The sequence below is a fragment of the Pseudoliparis swirei genome, chromosome 20 (assembly GCF_029220125.1).
Source record: "Pseudoliparis swirei isolate HS2019 ecotype Mariana Trench chromosome 20, NWPU_hadal_v1, whole genome shotgun sequence".
Lineage (NCBI taxonomy): Eukaryota > Metazoa > Chordata > Actinopteri > Perciformes > Liparidae > Pseudoliparis > Pseudoliparis swirei.
This window is the reverse complement of record NC_079407.1, coordinates 16280762-16302123: the sequence shown is the minus strand read 5'-3', so window position 1 is coordinate 16302123 and position 21362 is coordinate 16280762. Positions and strand designations below refer to the sequence as shown.

Sequence of the window (21362 nt, the reverse complement as noted above, 5' to 3'; positions counted from 1 at the left end):
TGTGAAAAAATTAATATGATCCATGTGGCATAAAAAAAAAAAAAAAAATGTTATCTACAAAAGACAAAGGATCCTTAATTTTCTTTCACATGTACGACATGTTTCTTTAATATTTTGATATATTTCAATGACAATACATTTTTTAAAGAATCGTTGCTGTATTTTATTGTACCTTATTATTTCCAACTATAGATTTACTCTATCCTGCTAAAATACTTTGATGCCAGACCCCCTGTTTGTGTCCTCCCTGCAGTGTGTTGTTAGGCTACTTGTTTCCGGTTATGGAAAGAGAATGCTTCTGACTAAATCAAGAACAAATCGTTGCATCCTATGTTAACTTTTTTAACATTTAACCAAGGTCACTGTCTTTCTCCAACCTCAACAGGAGCTTTAAATTACAAAACTCTAAGCATAAAAAAAAACATTAATATTTACACTGCCGTTCAGAAGTTTGGAATCAGCTGCCAGAAACGCTTAATTTCGGTAAAGTCAGATGGCTGAGAAGACCATTCTTCGGAAGAAATATTTAAGTTAATTTCATTGAAGGTTTAAAAAAAAGAAGTTGTACATGAAGAACAAATCGCTGCACGATGGTTCGAAACAAATAATTCAAAATACAGAAAGACACAAAGATTGGCCTGAGCACCAGTTCAATAAAATAAAATAAAGTCACAAATAAGAAGCTGAAATGAACAGGTGTGTTGCTTTAGCAAAGCATATTTTAAAACTTGGTAATAGTAAGATAAGGTTAGTGTAAGGAGCGCATTATTGGAGTTGAATCAGAGATTATGAGATGAAAATAATATGGACTGAGAAATTACAGTTTAAATAACAAGTCTAAGATATTTTTAATCAAATTAAATATTTCAAGCCAAGTATGCTAGTGGTTCAATAACATTCTCCCTTTTTTGGACTGGAGAAAAGGTTAACCATAGCTGAAGGAACAATTGGGACATGCATGACTGTTTTAATATTGAATTATTATAATTTTAGGGCTAAAAATATCTTTATTTGTATGAATGTAATTAATACATTTGATGTTAGAATTAACCAAATAATTATTGCTTTTTTCTATGTTTAAATTATTATTATTCAGGGAATGAAGTAGAATGTTAGTATCATTCTTTTTTACAGCATACTGTTTATAATTGTTTGTATGTGCATCATTTCCTTTATTAATCTCATTTATTTTATCGTATAAAGTATAACAAAGTTGATAATTAGTTGTTTTGTGTTCCTCAGTTTAACTTGTTGGAAATAGAAAACAACAAACACGTTGCTCCAAGATTAACATGACGCTCCTTTGAGGATATGGAAGAGCAAACTTAATAAATGGCTGATATTACCTGGCATCTAGTCTCTGTAATGTGTTCTTGGATATTACCTCCAAGTTAGAGCTGTACTCAAGACAGGAGAGCGTTGGAGTCATTAGATACACTTATTGGGAGTTTTTTCAAATTTAGTGGATCATTTTGAATAGTTAGGTTGTCATATCTGTTTTTAATTATATAGTATATTGGTGCCAGTGTATCCTGCATTTAATTTCAAAAAGGTAAAATCAGTGAATGTTCTTTCTTACCTTGCAGGTCTTTATTGCATGTTTTATTTCTGGTTTATTATTGTAAACTTAAAATGATTATGACTGCCAACTTTACAGAGATGAGAAGCTTCTTCATCCTTGGTTTTCCTGGCCTTTCCCCTCAGTATTATGGACCTGTGTCAGCTCTGCTCTTTTTTGTCTATCTTACTATTGCAATAGGAAACTGTTTTATTTTAACATTTGTTGTTCATGAGAGGTCACTGCAAAAAGCCACATATCTGGTCTTTTGTCACCTGGCACTGAATGATTTAACCTTCGGCACTCTGACTCTCCCAAGGGTCATTTCAAAATACTGGTTTGGTGATAGCATTATTTCATTTTACGGGTGCTTTACACAGATGTTCTTTGTTCATTATTTAGGATCAGTAACTTCTTTCATCTTGTTGGTCATGGCTCTCGATCGCTTTATCGCAATATGTGTTCCAATGCGTTATCCTGTCCTAATCACAAACAACACCATATCTGTGCTCTGTGGGTTTGCTTGGTTCATTCCTCTGCCTCTGATGATAGCCATTGTACTCCATGCCCTTACTTTACCTTTCTGTAAATCAAATGTCATTGCTCAGTGCTACTGTGACCACATTTCTATAATGAGCCAGGCATGTGGGGAGAATGTTCAAATTGTACAGGTCACTACTTTCTGCATGGCCATGTTTTGTCTCTTGCTTCCTCTTGCATTCATTTTGTTTTCTTACATCTATATTATTGTGGTTATTTTGAAAATGGCCAATGCTGCAGGTCGCAAGAGAACCTTATCAACTTGTACCCCACAACTATTCATCACCTGCCTGTTTTACCTTCCCAGGTGTTTTGTTTATGTAGCTAATACTGTTGGGTTTTCATTCAGTTTAGATGTGCGTATTATAATGGTATTGTTGTACAGTCTTATCCCTGCTGCTGTTAATCCTTTAATATATTGTTTCAAGACTCAAGATATCAAGCAGACTTTAATGAAGAGGATACAAAAAACTAGGATTGGAATAGAGTTACAACTTTCGTTCTAACATACCTTGGTCATCCAGTCTAAAGGTTTGACTTTCTTTGCAAGAAATGGGACAATTGAAACATACCGGTAATTATTTTTTATTAAAACTTGGTATGACATGTACATTCTATTATTTATGTCCATGGGTGTTTTGTTTAAAGTAAAGCCTGCAGTTCAGATGACAATGATATCTAAAGGGAACACACTAGGAATATCAGATGTAATTGCTCAACATAAACAGCACTGTACATAAAAAGGATGTAATGCGCGAATATAAATGAACAATACAGTAAATTTCCTGAAGTCTGAAACAGTTATTCATTCTAAAGTATTTTACTCAAGCATTTTTTTTTTCACTCATTTTGAGGGATACAATGACTGTGAACTACACTAGCCACTAAAATGATGTATCTATTCTTAACCAACAACAGTGCTAAAAGCAGTACATTGCACTTTGTCAAACGCCTGAAAAAATGTCCAACCTCCACGAGTAATGGACTGTTTAGTACCAGGTGTGTATTTACTGGACGAGTGAGTGATGAGTGGTGCCCCACACCTGATGCTAATCAGCTAATTATTACTTCTTCGGCTTTTTTGAGACACCAGTGTTTACATTTGACTAATTATACCTGATAACTAACATGCATGAAGAAGAGTTCAGACTCTATCATGGATTTAAAGACGTTCACAAGCTCTTAACTACATCATTCAATCTAGTGTTCATTTATATTATAATATTAAATGTGCTGAAATGTCAGTCCTCATCTGTGATGAGATGTGGAGTTGACCCGGTTGCTGGTCAGAAGCGCATCTGCTGCAAGTCCATCGGCGATCTCGCTGACAAACAGTTGACTGTTATTTTTACAAGTCATAAAGTGCGACACGACCAACAAACCTCCGAAACAGACCAGCATTAGTCCATATGAAAAACACTGCAGACCTCTATTGCACTCGTATCATTCAAAAAGCCCAAACGATATAAAGCAGGAGTTATGCTGCTGAACAAGTTAAACTCAACAAATCAATGTGAATAACAAATGAACAGTGTTTTTAATGTATTGCTCGATTTTTTTATCAAATGTCGAAGCAATAAACCTGCCAGATTGAAACACAATGAAACACACAAAAAAAGGACATGAAATTCTTCCAGAGTTACTCAGTATAGAAAATCTTGACTGATCCAACTGTTATTAGCACCACATAGCTAATATTCCTCAAGTGTTGGTATTACCACTCACTAGAGTAAATAAAACGAAAGTTATGTATGCAACTACGGTTCTATGAATCCTGGGTGACCGCCAGAGGCGGTGCTTAGCACTGGATATATTTCGTCCCGTGCACATGCAGGTTGAGTCTTAATAACAACAAAGTTACCTATGACCTCGAATGACCCAAGATTCCGAGTGACCAATAATTCCTTCCGTTATCCAAGATTCTGACCAGCTTGCACAGTTCGATGAAGCTCCTGAAGAGCAGCCGGGCCAAACAGCTCCCCGGGGTCAACTGGGACAGTACAGAGGGTACTTCTACAGGTCTCCGACAAGGGGGACTACGCCAGCCAAATCTGTCAACGGGTCTGTAACAGTGTGGACTTCAAGCGCCCAAGTTCCCTCGACATGAGCGCAGACACTTCGTAAAGCATCACTGAGGCTGGTGGCAGAAGCCTCAAAAGTAGTCTGCTGCAGAGAGGCTGAGATGAGAGAGAGTTGCCAATACGGCCCATGCCTGGGAAAGCAGGTCCTCTGTGATCTAACACTGGGGTCGAGGGCACCTGGCCTCTGGCCTCAGAGTCTCCTCAGGGGAAACTATGAGGGCCGCAATAGTTAGCTCAATGGCTGGCATGTGCTCAAGGCCACATTTGGCTGCGTCCTGCATGGACTCCAGGGTTTGACCATCTGCCGTAAGACAGGAGAGACCACTGGTGTCTCTCTAGCATGCGTGCAATTCCCTCAGATACTCTTTGGAACGAGGGACATAAAAGGTGGCAGATCCTGTGAAAACAGGTCAGCAGGGCTCTCAAGTTTTGAAGACAGGCAAGAGTGAGATTTCCATCAGCCCCCCCCCCCCCCCGCCCCGCAGAACGAAATTTTCGGATATCAGTCAGTCGCGCGCAATTCCAGGATGCTTTATTTTCATTGGTTGCTGGATTAAATCTTACCCAGATACAACAGATACGGGTTTTTTTTCTGATTGGCTATTGTGTAGCCCATTTCTTTTTTTTGATTGGCTGATAAGTGGCTCCTCACAGCAGAACTCCAGGGGAGCGCTTGATTCCTCCACGGTGAGGGCAGCGCGGCCAGCTCATGTTGGCGCGCTGCGGCACATTAAAACATTAAATAGCCGAGAGTTTTTTTCAGTGTGAGAAATACGATGTGTGGCGGGAGTGCGTGACTTAAGACCGAAATGCGTGAGTCTCACGCTCAATGCGTGACACTTGAGAGCCCTGGGTCAGGAAACGTCTAGCGAGGACACCCTCTTTGCTAGCCTGGTAGCTGTCGGAATTAGAGTGGCCTCAATTAGCCTGAGTGGAGACACTAGACTCGCACACGGCGGCAATGCTACCAAGGTCAATGTAGCAATCACCGCCACACCAAGCGGACACACTCTCGTTAGCACTCCACTCAATTAGCAGGAGCGAGAGCGCTCTGCCAAACATGGAATTTGCGGTCATAGAAAACTATTTTATTCAATCTCACCCGATGATGCTTTACGGCAGGGGTACTCAACTTCGGAGGCCAAGAGGGCCACATTTAAACCACAACAGGTGCAAAGGGCCACACATTATTATTAACATATATTTGTACCATTTTATTCACTGTATTTACTACTGCTGTTTAATATGCTGTCTTGCTAGTCATTTTTAATGCATTCCAAAGCATCATGGAATATTTAACAAATATTCTCAATTTCGGTAACAAATGTAGTGTAGCGACTGCTTTTCCAAGGATGACAAGTGTTGGTCAAGCTGATGTTTTATTAACACTGGAGTGAATAGCTTTGCATTGATGACATTGATAAAGTTTGCAATTGCTACTTTTCCTATTGAGAGCTCTGAGTCTGCATTTCACAAATATTAATAACAATATAACAAACAACTGTTTACTTATTCCTAGTGAGAGCTCTGAGTGTGCATTCTTTTCACAAGTCCTTTCAGATCCGGTTGTTGCTCAGTTGTAGCTGCTCTGAGATAGTCTGCCAAATGTCTGTCAGTTAGACGGGAACGCTGCTTTGATTTTATTATTCCCATGGCAGAGAAGGAGCTTTCACACACATAAGTAGATCCAAAGCAGGTCAGGATTTTCTGAGCACACAGGATTAATGCAGGGTATGTGTTCCTCAGAACACAGGATATCCAGAATGTGTCAATGCTCTCCTCCTTGTGTCTTTCTTTGAGGATGTTGTTGTGCTGCAGCTCTATGAGTTGTTCCTCAAACGCAACCCTTTCAACTCCAAATTGCCCAGATGTGACTGAGACTGAAGTAGCCTGTACGTCACAAGCAAAGGGATTCTCTGTGAATGCCAGCACGGGTTCCAAGGATTTAACGTCCGCGAACCGGGAGGAAAACTCCTCTTTCAATTCCATGAGGTAGGCGCAGTAAGGGGTGGGTGAAAATGAACCTGGTTGTGACACTTGGGCCTGTAGAACAGGAAAGTGTGTGAAATTTCCTACCTCAAGCTGCTGCGCAAACAGGCTCAGTTTGGTTTCAAATGCAGCCACATCATTCATCATCATCGGCAGAACCTTTTGTTTTCCTTGAAGTTTAAGATTGAGTGAATTCAAGTGACGCGTTATATCAGTCAGAAAAGCGGTGTTGTGCATGAATGTGTCATCTTCCAGGGGTGCCAGTAAATCACGTCGGCCCCTCTCTTCCAAAAATATGTGCACAGCTGGTAGCAGCTCCAAGAAGCGATCGAGGACCTTTCCGCGACTAAGCCACCTGACCTCCGCATGCATCGCCAAGTCAGTGTATGCACTTTCAAACTCTTGGACCGAGGAACGGAACTGTCTGTGTTTCAATGTGTGTGCAAGAATAAAATGGACTGTTCGTGTCACAGAGTCCATTGTCACTTTGAGCTCTCCACCTCTCAGCTTGCTGCACAATTGCTCTTGATGCAAAATGCAGTGATATGAGAAGAAGTCCGGCGTTTCAGGATCTTTTCTGAGCAAAGCAATTAATCCTTTCTCCTTTCCTACCATGGAAGGAGCCCCATCAGTAGTCAGAGAAACCAGCTTTTTTAAGTTGATGTTTTTGCCTGGTCCCTGAAAAAAGCTCATCATTGCAGAATACATATCCTCTCCCCGTGTTTGCCCTGTTAGCGGTAGCAAAGCCAGCATTTCCTCGGCAAATGTGTCCCCTTTGAGAAAGCGCGATGTCTGTGCGGTCGGTGGATTCATCGAATGCTAGACTAAAGTACTCGGCACTTTCAATGTCTTTTAGCAACTTTGATAAAAGATCGTCTGAAATGACTTCCACTCTCCTGGTCACGGTAGAATCAGACAACTGCAGCTTTGAGATTTGTCTGATGATGTCGTCCTTGTTGTTAAATTCTGAAAACAGTGATTCCGCACAGTCCGCAAATGTATTTTTAAGAAATTCTCCCTCTGTAGCTGGCTTCTTGGCTTTCGCAATATTCCAGGCGATGTTGAGCGAGGCCTCTGTAACGTTGTCGCTGCTTTTAACAACGCTGCGGAACATGGATTGCTGGGCTTGAAACCCACTGAGCAACGTTTGTATTTTGTTTCTCCTCAGGTCGCTGCCAGGTGGATAGGCATCTTTAAACTCCGGGTGAAGCTGTTCGTGATGGCGTTGTAAATTCGCTCGCTTTGAGACACATTGGTTTCCCGTGTATCTCCGCAAAACCAAATTCACTTTTCCATGCAGTTGAAAACCCTGTTTTCGTCATCCACTTTCCTTTTCTTTGTCGCCATCATTAATTAAGGTGCAAAATATTTTAACAGATGAGCTGGCGTGATAAAAAGGCGGGAACTTAAATTAAAGGCGCACTACAATAATTTTCACACGATTTTGGTTGACTAATTATAATTATTATGCATTTATTTTGCGGCGGCTGTAGCTCAGTGGGGTAAGAGGGCCGTCCCTCAACCGCAAGGTTGTCGGTTCGATCCCCGCTCTCCCCATTAGTTGCAAGTCAAAGTGTCCTTGAGCAAGGCACTGAACCCCCAGTTGCTTCCCGGGCGCTTCACCGCAGCCCACTGCTCCTTAATAACTAAGGATGGGTTAAATGCAGAGAACTAATTTCCCCTTAGGGATTAATAAAAATGTATTAAAAAAAATAAAAAAAATAAAAGAAATGTAATAAAATAATTTGTTTTTAAAACAGGCATGTCGGGGGCCACAAAATACGGTGTAAAGGTGGCCCTGGTGAAGACTGAAGACAGACCTGTGCGTCCTCCAGCTCGATGGTCCGATGTAGAACAATGCTTCGTCTTCCTCCTAAGTGGGACAACTTGTCGCTGCCTTTGGAGGGCGAGAGACCCCCAACTTCAACCAGTGGTCACAAGGCTACGCGTGACCAGCTTCAGAGTTATCTCTTTGTAGCTAAGTTCAGCTTTAGCTGATGCTAACATAGTAGTTAGCCTGCGGAGCGAGAAGATGAAAAAGGACTGATCTCAGGGATGACACCAGAACTTATACCCGGCTGGGGGTCATCCAAGGTCCCAGGTGACTTATGTTGGTATTAAGACTCGACCTGCATGTGCACGAGATGAAAGATATCCACTGCTAAGCACCACCTCTGGTGGTCAGGAAGGATGAAACAGAACACAGGCATTAAATCTTCCACAGAGGTTTTAGCCCGTTCTACCTGTACATTTGGTGAGATACTACACACTTTGAACCATGACATTACATTACATGTCATTTAGCAGACTCTTTTATCCAAAGTGACTTACAATAAGTGCATTCAACCATGCATAGGGCCTACAAACTCAGAACAACAAGAATCCAGAAAGTAACATTTCTTCAAGAAAGTCAAACTAAAAAAGTACCATAAGTAAGAGCCATTTAAGTGCCACTGAAGTGCTAATCTGTTTTTTATCCAGATATAATCGGAAAAGATGTGTTTTTAGTTTGCGGCGGAAGATGTAGAGACTTTCTGGTGTCCTGATGTGAGTGGGGAGCTCGTTCCACCACTGAGGAGCCAGGACAGCAAACAATCTGGATTTTGTCGAGTGATTAGCTCGAAGTGACGAAGTCACAAGTCGATTGGTTGTTGCCGAGCGGAGTGAATTTGCCGGGGTTTACGGCTTGACCATATCCCGATGTAGACGGGGCCCGATCCATTCGCAGCACGGTACGCAAGAGACAATGTTTAGAAGCGGATGCGGGCAGCCACCGGTAACCCGTGAAGAGAGCAGCATTCTGGATGAGCTGCAGAGGTCGGATGGCCTTAGCAGGTAGACCAGCCAGGAGGGAGTTACAGTAGCCTAGGCGTGAAATGACCAGAGCCTGGACCAGAACCTGTGCCGCCTTCTGAGTAAGAAGAGGACATATTCTCCTGATGTTGTTGGAACCACGAACTCCACAATATTATCTCACATGTATATTCTCTATTCTACAAACAGTTTCTTCTTCATGGACAGGATAAATACTTGTCTTGGAACAGTGACATCCTGAAGTATTGTCGAACATCAGAAAGACAACTAGATCGACTTGGTTAGAGCAAGGCAGCGCTCAGCCAACCATTGGCTCGTAGTACTCAATACAGCCACCAGATGGCGAGAGACACTAACACATATATATCATTGCCTTCTTCACATTCATAATGTGTGGATAATTACAGCAGAGTAATATGGGCCTCTTATTCAATTTATATGAAGCTCAAGCATAAGTTCAGTAAGGAATACACTACACTCTTTTTCATTCATAAGAAGCCTCTGAGCCTTGCTGCATTACTCCATCAGCTGATTGGGGGCGTGTATGATGAATGAACCAATTGGAGGCAGCGTAGTTCTGGAAGCCAATCACATCGTTGTTGGCAAACTTTTAAAATATGTTCTCCTCTCTGCTGCTCCTCTCTTTCAGCTCAAACCGATATGACCCGCCTCCCCCCAGGCTCCTCCAGTCAGCAGTCAGCTCTGGTCATCATTCATGGTCGGTTTACAGCAACTCTTCTTCTAATCTACACCACCACCAGGTTCTGGACTCCAGGGGGAATTCTGCCTTTGCCGATATCAGCATCACTACCCATTGCTTATCCTAATTCAGGATGGAGTCCAATTGCCATAAACTTTGCACTATTCAAATAAATGCAATTGTAATAAATGATTGTTAAACTCGAAAAACAAGTCTCTCCTGATTGAGTCATCTTTGAACAATATTCATTATTTTTATAACTATTTCAATGTTGGGGGTAGATTTTTTCAAATTGTAACATGGCTTTGGGAATAAAAAGTGTCTGAAGTAAAACTCTTTAAGGAAGTATTCCTGTTTAATTTTTGGTACTTTATTTTAGGCTAGTTTTCCATGGAATTGAATAGTAGTAAATTAAGAAGGATTTAACAGTGTGACATTAACATGAAACGTGGTTGTCTTGATATGGGTTTTAAACATTTAAGCATCATCACTCGATACATCTTCTAGCTGCTCAGAAGATATGAAAATCACTTTCACTGCCTGGTCAAAGTTCAAACTAAAACATATAATTTACTTTAATTAACATTTCAAATACATTTTGATGTACTAAAATAATTTCAATAAAGTAACAGACTGCCAAAATATTTAAAATGTTTCCACCTGACTCATTCACAACACGAAATGGCCATCAAATAATCTCCTCGTTGTTCCTTTAAATATCATTGGTATGACGGGGGTCAGTGGGTAGACATGCTATTTCCTCAAATACAGGAGCATAGCTGCTGAAAGGTAGCTGCATATTATCTAAAATATGTTCCCATTGCTCAAACAAACTGGAGGCAGCACTCTCAGCTTCATGCTGACCTGCAGCAGAATGACAGGTGTGTCTGAAGCTGCTCGCTGACAGGGATGACTGGTCTTGTATATATTTCCTGGTGCTGATGAGAGAAAACTGTCCACACTCAGACTCTGAGCAGGTGAATGTGCTGTTTCACTTTCAGATGAGGCACCGATCATCGTGGTGTGATTGGCAGGTTCAGGCCTTAGGGATGCTCGAGGTGACAATGTTTGTTCCAGAGGAGTGTTTATTTGACTAATTTCATCAAAAGTAAGGCATTGTGCAGGTTCCAGGAACTCTGGTTGTCGGAGCTTCTTAATGTAACACGTCTGTGTTTGCTGGGACTGCTCTGCATCATTGTTCGTCAACAACTGCTTGTTTGGGAAAGCCACATCTTGAAGTTCCAAAGGACTTTTTTGGCCTCTCTTCACTGGAGCGTTCTTTCCCATACCCTGCTAACATCATCCTCAAAGCTCCCCACCGTTTAGGATCAGCTTTCACACCGTCTGTGTTGTATGTAGTGAGCGTGGGTATATGCTGCTCAATTAAACAAGTTTGAGTGTATTTACCTAACTGTTGGAGGTTTGAATCACCTGTCAGAGCAGCACCAAAAATTATCTTTTCCACACGAACAGGTGTGAGATCCGTACCGCGGCCGGTGATGTTCAAGATGGATTTAGTATCCAGAAGCAGAAATGTGTTCTGTCCACTGCTGAGCCAGGAGGACATGCCAAAAGCCGTCGGCCACGGGGGAGTCCAGTGAACTCTGACAGGTGTTCTGACAGTGTGTCTTTGTAAGTGTACACAAGCTTTCTGTCTTTTATCTGAGGCAGACAGAGAAAGGCAAGCAAATTCATACTTCAAACATAAATCCAAACCGAGTAAATATCTCTATAATTGCATTCTCTACTTACTTCAAGCATAGTGTGTCCTGTCTGTCCAACAACAAATATTAACACTCCATTATCTTGGGTCTTGAGCTTGATATTAATCCCACTTTGGTCTCTGGTGTTTCCCTCTTTTTCATCCTCCAACAAGTCTTTTAGCAGGTAGTCTCTCTTAAACCGCTCCTTGATGACATACTCAATGTAGTCATTCCCATGAAATCGCAAAACAAGCTCCTCTGACATTTCTATTAAAAAATAAAGAACATGAAAAAAAAGAATTATGAAATTGATGAAAATCCAACAAATCCAAGTTAGAGAAAGGTATAATTACCTTTAGCACAGCTTCTTCCAGTAAACGGACTTTTGCATTCACAAAGATAGTCAGACCAAAGGTCATGGCACAAGCCGCTGTTCTTACATGGGTTGCTGTGACATGGTGCTGGCGTTGTTCTCGGACACCTTTATGAAACAAAAATTAGTTACAAAAACCAGTTGTTGAAATGAATAGACAAAAAACATTTACTTCCTTAATCAGGTGGGTGCAGTAGAGAGATATCATATAATCATAGAACAGCAAAGTTTATTATTATAGTAGGAAGTTGATATACTAAATGCTTACCTATCAAGGATGTTATATTTTGCAAGGGCCTTTGAAGGGCTCAGCAGGATGCCATTCACATAAATGTTACGAATACATCCAACAAAGTCATGGGTTTTTATCTGAGCAGGAAGCAGTAAGATGGATTCAAAAGTCCTTGTTCCTCCCAACGTCATATTACTGCCAACATCTAGTGTTCTGATTACACATAGAGACAGAGAAGTCGTTGATTAAGACACAAGGCCAAAGAGTGACATTATGAAGTGTGTGTAAATATGGATTATTATTTCACTGCTACCTTTTTAAGCTATTGCCATCACTTTGTGAAAAGCAAAATCCATTGTTCTCAATATCTGTGCAGTTGTCCACATGCAAAGAACCCATCTGTTAAATGCAAGTAGTGCTACATTAGTCTTTTTCACATTGACCTCTTTTATTTTCTTTAAAAATGCCATCTCATTAACCTTGTGTATGTGCTGACATATCTAAAACTCACGTTCCCAATCCTCCTGGCAGTGACACGATGGAAAAATCCATCGGCCACCTGCTTGTGTGTCTGCAGCCTCACGGGTCCTGGGCCCAGGTCATAAGAGAGATGGATGGCCCCATTCAGTATCTCCAGTGCAATGAACTCCCTGCTGGATACTCCTCCAGGGTTGTACAGGAGCAGGGAGTTCCTCTGCACTGGAGCAAACTCTAGAGATCAAATTAGTTCTGCGATCCAACGGGGGAAACTCCATGAAGGACAGCTCCTCAAAGCCATAACTGTGCTCCTCACAGTGGACTCCAGTGACTCCTGAAACAAAGATGCAGCATATTGTTTGTAATTTGTTCTCAGTTTTAACTTGGAAACGTGAGGGTATATTTTATGACAATGAAGGGAATACTGCAACATTTTGCAAATTACACTTATTTGCTGTCTTGTGGAAAGTTGGATGATAAGATTGATACCACGTTCATATTCTATCAATTAGATATAAGGCGAGGCTGCAGCTAGCAGCTGATTAGCTTAGCACAAAGACTGGGGGGAATCCGTTAGTCTGGCTCTATTCAAAGGAAACAAAATCTACAAGCAGCGCCTTAAAGGCCACTAATTGAAAAGGGCATAAACGATAATTAGCTGTTTTGGGCGAGGACAGATAAAAGTGAGCTTGTTTGTATGAGATGTCACTTGTGTGTTTTCTCTCAAGGATTAAAAATATATATTCTGGAAAATTGCACACAATTTAAAAAGCAGTCCTTCTTTGAAGGCACTTATTGGGTTGCAGTCATTTGTTACCCATGAATAGTGACAGAAGCGATTGTGTAAAGAACAAGAAAGGAGACATCGGAAAGGTGTGGGGTAAAAGGTTTCTATAGCTATTCAACCCTCCGACAAGCCCTTCTGATGCAGTGCACTGGTGTCTGGTGTCTGTTACTTCTGGACAGAGCCAGGCCAACAATGTCCCCCTGTTTAACGTCTTTGTGCTAAGCTAACCTAACCAGCTGCTGGCTGAGTGAGGCCTTGCATTTAAATGACACAGAGAAGTGAGAGAACTTCTCATCTAGTTTTCCACAAATAAAAACATTTCCAAAATGTTGAACTGTTGCTTTAAAGATCCTATTTCATGCATTATTCTTACCAAAGGGACAATGACAGGAGAATCCTCTGTGAATTGCTGCAGCTACCCTGAACACAAGGGGTCGATCGACAGTGGTTTATGAAGTGCTCACACATTTCTCCTAAAAAACACAAACAAATAAAGCCCAGACTTTGAGGAGATTCTGGATTCTAATCATGAGATATAATAATATAATATATGTTTTTTTAATACACCATATTCTACCCTCAAATCCAGGTATGCAGTGACAGTGATATCCATCCAGAGAGGAAGTACAAGTTTTGGCACTTGAAACTTCCTGGAGTATTCACTGAAGCTGGCTGGACAGGTGCAATTAAAAGAACAGAAACATCCTGTGTGATGTAAATGTTTCTGTTGCACGCTGCCCCGTTCAGACAAGGACTGACGAGGCACGGATCACTTGTGATGTGAGAAATCGTGACATTGCTTTGGCCTTCAAGATATTGACCATTGTAATTTTTCACGGCAGCCAATAAAAGGATTTCACTGCCAATTTGTTGAAGTCCAAATACATGAGTCTTAGAGGCCTGTAGGTTAAACAGACTGTCCAGCGTTTTCACAAACCGCAAATAATTATGAGACATAAACTCTTCCATTGAGGACGATGACACAAAGAATAATATGCAGCTGTCTATGGATGCATTTGTGAAACCTTTGTAGTTCACGTAGATACTGTTGTTGACTGGGAAGTGAAGCTGGTCTTGACCACAGCTCACATGTGCCATTGGGTATTATAAACATATTTAGTTGTCCGCTTTTGATGGCGCAATTAAATGTATCGGACTCATCCTGATCCTCAGGATGGACGTTTCCGATCATCCCTCCTTGGAAAGAACTGCCAAAATATTTCACCTCGATGACAATGATTCTAGGAAGTGATGGGTTATCATTTTCATCCACAATCTTGATGTGGATCGTTGTTGTTGATAGCGGAGGGATCCCTGCAACCCTTACAGCCACAAGGATGTGATATATAGCGATTTGTTCCCGATCAATAGTCCGTGTGGTGAATAAAACTCCCTCAGGAGTCAATGAAAAAGCACTTCCTGTTGAAGGGTTTACCAACCAGTAAGTAAAAGGTCCCCTATTCGGCGGAACATCTGAATCAGATGCATTTAATCACTTTAGCCTCAGTGAATGTGAGTTTGGGAGAGTTGTCGTTAACGTCGTCAATCGTCACAATGATGTGGCTGGTGGAGAGCCATTATCAGTGACTGTAACGGTCAGATTATAAACTGGCCTAAATTCTCTGTCAAGTGGAGAGTTTACTGAAATAATGCCACTTGATGGCTCAATGGCAAAAGAGATGTTTGTGTTTCCATTTTCGATGCTGAAGAAGAAACTATTCCAGTCCAATATGGAGTCCTCATCCAGAGCACTCACCGTTATCACAGGTGACCCAACCGGGATGTTTTCTGCAACATTGGCCAAATACAGGGCAGAGGTGAAAACGGGTGGATCGTTCGTGTCGATCACACTGATGTGGACCAAAGTTTCGTCTACCTCCATGCCAGTGATAACACCGGAGTTCTTCGCCAGAACTTTTAAAACTAGTCGACTGTTGCCTTGTTTTCTCAAACCGCCAGTTGTGTATATTTCTCCAGAAAATGAGTTGATTTCAAAGCCCATGTATTTGCTTTGACCAAACATCAGGTAAAACACCTGGCCTTCAGAGCCTTGGTCATAATCTGTAGCTGTTACTTCTCCGATCCTAGTTCCAACAGGCACATTTTTTTATACAGAAAAGTTGTATTCTTTTTGCCTGAATGTAGGCTTGAACTCATTGACATCTAAAATGTTTAGGACAATATGTGCCAAAGTAAATAAAGCATGACCACCAATATTTAATGCTTTGATTGTTATATCAAAGATCTGCTCTCGCTGATAATCAAAGACATCCAAAGTGGTGATAGTCCCATTTCTTGAATCAATTGCAAATTTATCCACATGGCCAGCAATAATAGAGTAGGATATTTGAGCATATCTGACATCTGAATCAGCATCTGCAGCCTTCACAATGAGGACATTTGTTCCCATTTCTGAGTTTTCAGGCAGTGACGTGGTGTACCCTGAGGATGAAAAGACTGGAGGATTGTCATTCACATCCATAACTAGCACTGTAACATTTAACATGCCGGTTTGAGAGACCCAGCCTCCATCCAGGGCTTTGATTTGAAGATGATATTAGCAGCCCAGATGCTTCTCCAACAGAGAATGATGAATAGTGGTTTTATGCAGTACATGACCACACCATTGGGACCGTAATCTCTATCTTCTGCATGAATTTTCCCAATTACTGATCCCACCGGCAAGTCCTCAGGGACAGAGAAAAGAACATCAATAATTTCAAAAGTGATTTCAGTTTGTGATGACAAAGAGGGGATGCCCTGATCTTTTGCAATAACTGATGCTGTAAAAAACATATTCATGCTCTCTGTTAAACTCTGATTTAACGTCACTTTTCCATTGTTGACTTGGACAGCCTGATCTATTGCTGTAAACTGGACCACCTCAGTACCAACATCCATGTGATACGGGATAACAATCAGAGGCCCTAAAGGTACAAACATCGGTGGAAAGTGGTTATATGGTTCTAGTCTCACTGTGACAGTGGTGTTACTGTTCAGAGGAGCACTGCCACAATCAAATGCAATAACAGTAAACTGGTAGATATGAAAAGCAGCATTATGTAATGTCAGTGGCTGCTTTGTATAGATCTCACCAGAGGACGCGTTCACCCAAAATTTATCATTTTGAGGTTCAATAACATACAAAACCTCACCGTTTTGCCCTATATCAGCATCTATAGCGAAGACCTGCATGACAAACACCTCTCTAACTTGTGTTTGAGGGAGGACAACGCTGTAAAAATTATCAGGAAATACTGGTCTATTATCGTTGACATCTGCAATGACTATAGTGACGTCGGTGCTAATGCTCCATGCTGAATCATTCGCGTTTACCTTCAAGATATAATGATCCTGCGTCTCCCTGTCCAGAAGTCTTTCAACAGTTATGTCGCCAGTGGCGAAGTCAATACTAAATGGAAGATCGTCACTTTGATCAATTATGGAGTAACTTATGACTGCATTGGCACCAGAATCGTCATCTGTTGAGATGACTTGTATAATCGTGTGTCCAACAGGAGAACCTTCAGGTACCTCTGTGAGAAAGATCTGTGAAAAACGAGGCGCGTTGTCATTTCGGTCTAAAACAACAACAATAACCGTTGCTATGTCTTTATGAAGAGGGTTGTATAGCTCTGCAGCTTCAACCGTTAAATTGAATTCAGGGGTATTTTCTCTGTCTAAATTCGCCGTAGTGCTCAATACACCATTTTCAGGGTCAATTGTGAAAAGAACATCACAAACCCATGATGGCGGGGAGTTCTCAAAAACTTCACACCTGTACTCGGCTTGGGTGAACTGAGGGAAGTTATCATTTACATCACTGATGTTCTCATAATCCAGAGGGTTCTCCGTGGTCAACAAGCCAGATAAAAGGAGACTGGATCAGCTCTGGTGCTCGCCGCAGAGACAACCGCAACTAATGTTCCCACTGGCTCGTCCTCCGAGAGGAAATCCCTCAGAACATCACCATGTTATCCAGGATGAAATGTATAACTGGTAAGTGGAAGTAAAAACTCTCACCTGGAGCCATCTCAGTGGGCACGTAGGCCACATAGGGGCTGTTCATAAACTGGGGCCGGTGGTCGTTAATATCTCCAATGAGAACATTAACAAACACGGAGCTTGACAAAGGCTGAGTCGGATGCCCATCACTGCCAATCACCATCAACCTGTATCGGGCTACTGTCTCCCTGTCCAGGACATCAGTTGTAAACAGCTCTCCAGATGTTTCTGCTGGAAGCCGGCCTTCTCCACTGCAGCTGCAGTGTAGCGTTGACTCAGACCCTCATACATGGCATGAAGGGACCGGTCCACTCTGACTGCAGCATCAGCTCAGGATCATCCAGTTCTCGTTCATCACGGCGTATGATGACACGGTGCCGGATGGGAGCACCACCTTCCTCGCCACTTTGCGGGTGTGGTCGGACCTCAGCGCCCGTCTGAAGCTCCCCTGCAGCAGCAGAGTGAGGTGGGATTAAATGGAGACTCCACACCAGCCGTCAGCATCGGAGTAGCCACCAAATGCCTCTGGAGCGTCGGCCTGTCTGAGGAGCCCAGTGATGGTTCTCTGGCCGGAGAGCCCTGCCTCAGCATCCCTGACGTTCTGCACGCTCAGCAGGTAGGCCAGGTGAGCTCTCTCGGACTTGAGATGGAGCGTCTCCGTCAGCTGCTTGGCCATGTCCTCCGGTGACCTACCGCTGCGCCTCATCTCGTCCATCACTGACTTGCAGACGGCCTTTTTGTGCGTCAGAAAGTCGGCACCATGTCACGGAAGCGCTGCAGTAGCATCTCCAGCCACTGGGGCTCGTCAGTTCTTCTTACAGCCCCTGCACGCGAGTCGTGAGGCTAAAATGTAGTCCTGGCTGCTGGTGCCGATGATGACTCTGGGCCTCCCAACTCCAGACGAAGTGACATGAGGGTTAGGACAACCGTGGAGACAGGGCAACACGTAATTGTTCCTCACCCTCTCCATGAGCGCGTGCTCCGGCTTCCAGATGAAAAAAGGGTGAAGCTGGAAATACTTCGGGGACGGCAGGTCAGAGATCGAGTCAATGAGCTCCGCTTGAGGTGGATGACGCCACAGAGACGGCATGTTCATCAGGTGGCGTACTGGACGTGACCCTGGCCACAGCCCCAACCCCTCTAGCTCCGCCTTCATCCACAGCCTCTGCTGCTGAGAGCCACTGAGCCACATCCTGATCACGACCAGGGACAGAGGCTGCAAGCTGGGGTGAAGCGTCGACAGAGACGGGAGGAGCTGCACATGGAAGAGATGTAAAACCCAAAACAACATGACAGTACATGTACAATCGGAGGACAGGGAAGAGAGCTCCGTGGTTACAACAATGTCACAGAAATGCACACCTTGATCCAGGACCGTGTGTCTCCGTGTGTCCACAGGGGCCTTATTCTGAGATGGTGAATCTAGAGAGGAGTGAGAGCAAATGAGGAAAGGCAAGTGAGACATTAAAAAAATCAACATTTAAATATCCTTTCTCATTGCAATGAAGAAAAGTAGAACATGTACCCCCGGGAAGGAATGGTGCTGCTGGTATCCCCGGCTCTGCAGAAGAAGTGTGGGACGCTGGCTTTGCATGTGCTTTGGAACAAAGTTTGAACAACAGATGTGAAAAACTAATTGCTAACAGCAGATGTTATCAATACATGATTAATATACACTCTATAACACCCTGCGAGGCTAGGAGCACTACACACTTGGCCTCAACACGTTGGGTTCCTGATCTTCCCTCACAAGCTGAGGGGCGATGGCGAGCAGCTGAGGAGGGACCGGCAGCAGAGTCTTCGCTGTGGGATCGAAAGAAAAACAACGAAACGACACGGAGTGAGAACGACGTTCAGGATGGTGGAACGTGAGGAGCAAAACTAAATAATAACCTTTTACTGAAGCTTTAGCCACAAGGGGCTCATCTGGCTGAGCAGGTCTCTCCTCTTCTTCGACCGTTTTCATCAGGTAGATGGCGTAGCCAATGTCATTTTCTAGGAGCCATCTGAATAATTTCCCCTTGTATTTACCAAACTGCAGGACGTACTCCCCCATCGCCTCCTGTCGGTCGGACTGTTTGGTCAGCGGCAGGCGGGCGCGTCAGCTGCTCACGCTGCAAGAAGAGAGAGACTGGAGAGTTTTTTTTTCATCAGGATCAGAGGATCCCGACCTCACTCTCCCCCACATAGACCCACACCCACACCCTGCCCTCTGCACACACACACACACACACACACACACTGTAAATATGTGTTTTTTTTTTTTTATTGTGTGTGTTGTTGTTCTTTTTGCATTTCTGCTGCTGAGCATTGCTTCATTTCACTGCACACACTGTGTGTGTATGTGACAAATAAAACATCTTGAATCTCCTCCCCGCTGAAGGAGCGCGGTGAGAGCATTGGTGCTCACGCGATGCTGGAGCTGAGCAGGAGACTTGTCCTGAAGCGAGGGGTCTGTTTTAATCCTCATGGCCTCATCGGAGGCCCGATGGGAACGACACCGCCTTCCTGCCTGGGAAGAAGTTGGTGGTCTTCTTCATCATCTCCTGTGCACAGCAAAACACAACACAGCGCATAGACAGAGTCCCTCACGTTAACGGTGATGAGCATTTGTAATAACTAGGTAACAGCTTCATTTATTACACAGATATAGGCAGACAGACAAAAAAACAAAGTGTTTTCCACCTTAATTATTCTATATTCTGCTTGTCATAGAACTTGAACCCATCTTAAACGTGGGGAGCTGTAGTAATTACCCATTCAAACTAATATTATTCATAACGACAAGTCAATGAGTTCCTGTTGATGCTGACCACGTTACACACACAACAATATACATTAAATACGTCCCATTCAATACGTTATACTGTGCTAACGTGAGGTTGCTCACAACACAGTGTTACAATGCTAACCAACACAAGTAAAGTAAACTATAGAAGCATTTGACCAACATATACAACTGAGAACCGTTCATTAAGTCAGGGGTCCCCAACCCCCGGGCCGCGGCCTGGTACCGGTCCACGGCTTGGTTGGAACCGGGCCGCGGAAAAAAAGTGAATAAAAAAAGTTAGAATATTTTTTTTTTTTAATCAGTCGGAAAAATATATTATTTTGAAAAAGGACCGGATACCCGTGTGTACGTCTGAGCCGCGTTCAGGAGTCTTAAAGTTCGGGTTTATCGCTGCAGGCGAGTCTCACGCGCCGAACCCTCTGCTGGCGGCACATTTCAGTGACAAAGAATCTTAAAACATATTCAACCTGCTCAATGAATTCTGTCACTTCAGGGAAATGACAACTGTTTTCAAGTTGGCCGATAAAGTCGCTGCTGTGTGGGCGAGTGAACAGCGGAATATTCTACATGTTTCAGACGTTGACCGGGTGGAAGAGGCTTTTCAAAGAGTTTGAGCGGTACTCCAACCACAAAAGACCCGACTGCAAAAGAATAGACCTGCAACCCATTTGTAAACAAAGCCACCCGGTGAATCGAGCCCGTCCGAGCAGAAGAAAATGTGTTCGAGATGCAAATGACGGTGGACTTAAGGGACAGTTCACACAACAACTCTGCCTGTTCTAATGACAGCGACCAGAACTCTGTTAGGAGCAGCGGACCAAACACACGTCTGTGTCGCTGTCTCCATTAGCGGCTCGTTGCAGGTAAACAAGCGCACGGCTCACACTAATTCGGCGTAATGATGAGTTGTAGTTTTGGCACTTTATGCCCTTCGAATAATTGTATGACGTCATATTTATTATGTCATTTATATTGCCGGTCCGTGAAAATAATTTCTGACACGGAACCGGTCCGTGGCTCAAAAAAGGTTGGGGACCGCTGCATTAAGTAACTTCATTGACAAAATGCGGCGTACTTACGTGTAACTGTTGGTCCGAAAAAGAGCCGCGAAAAGACGCTGCGCGAGGCTCAGTTGTGTGTGCTGCTGCGGGTCGTCTCTCACTCAGGGTTGCCAGGTCTGTGTGACAAAACCAGCCCAATGGCCAATCAAAACCAGCCCAATATCAGAACTCAAAATATGCCCGTGCCAAACCATATACACTGCTTTTAAAGTCCAACAGCATTGCTATCATTTCCAAATGTATTGTAATAT

General features: G+C 43.0%; 2 protein-coding genes across 2 annotated transcripts; one reads left to right on the top strand and one right to left on the bottom strand.

Moving 5' to 3' along the window:
* The first annotated feature begins 1938 nt into the window (after window positions 1–1938).
* LOC130210793 (olfactory receptor 2AT4-like) lies at window positions 1939–7853 on the top strand. Its single transcript, XM_056441277.1, has 3 exons — window positions 1939–2405; window positions 2448–2551; window positions 6524–7853. The coding sequence occupies exons 1-3, from the start codon at window positions 1939–1941 to the stop codon at window positions 6715–6717; spliced, it is 765 nt and encodes a 254-aa protein (XP_056297252.1). The 3' UTR covers window positions 6718–7853.
* Window positions 7854–10134: 2281 nt separating this feature from the next.
* Window positions 10135–18768, bottom strand: LOC130210446 (protocadherin Fat 4-like). Its single transcript, XM_056440770.1, has 9 exons — window positions 18622–18768; window positions 17278–18514; window positions 13628–13727; window positions 12502–12801; window positions 12304–12389; window positions 12027–12203; window positions 11739–11866; window positions 11435–11652; window positions 10135–11344 (listed from the first exon to the last, which is right to left on the bottom strand). The coding sequence occupies exons 5-9, from the start codon at window positions 12387–12389 to the stop codon at window positions 11186–11188; spliced, it is 768 nt and encodes a 255-aa protein (XP_056296745.1). The 5' UTR covers window positions 12502–12801; window positions 13628–13727; window positions 17278–18514; window positions 18622–18768; the 3' UTR covers window positions 10135–11185.
* Between the last annotated feature and the right edge of the window lie 2594 nt (window positions 18769–21362).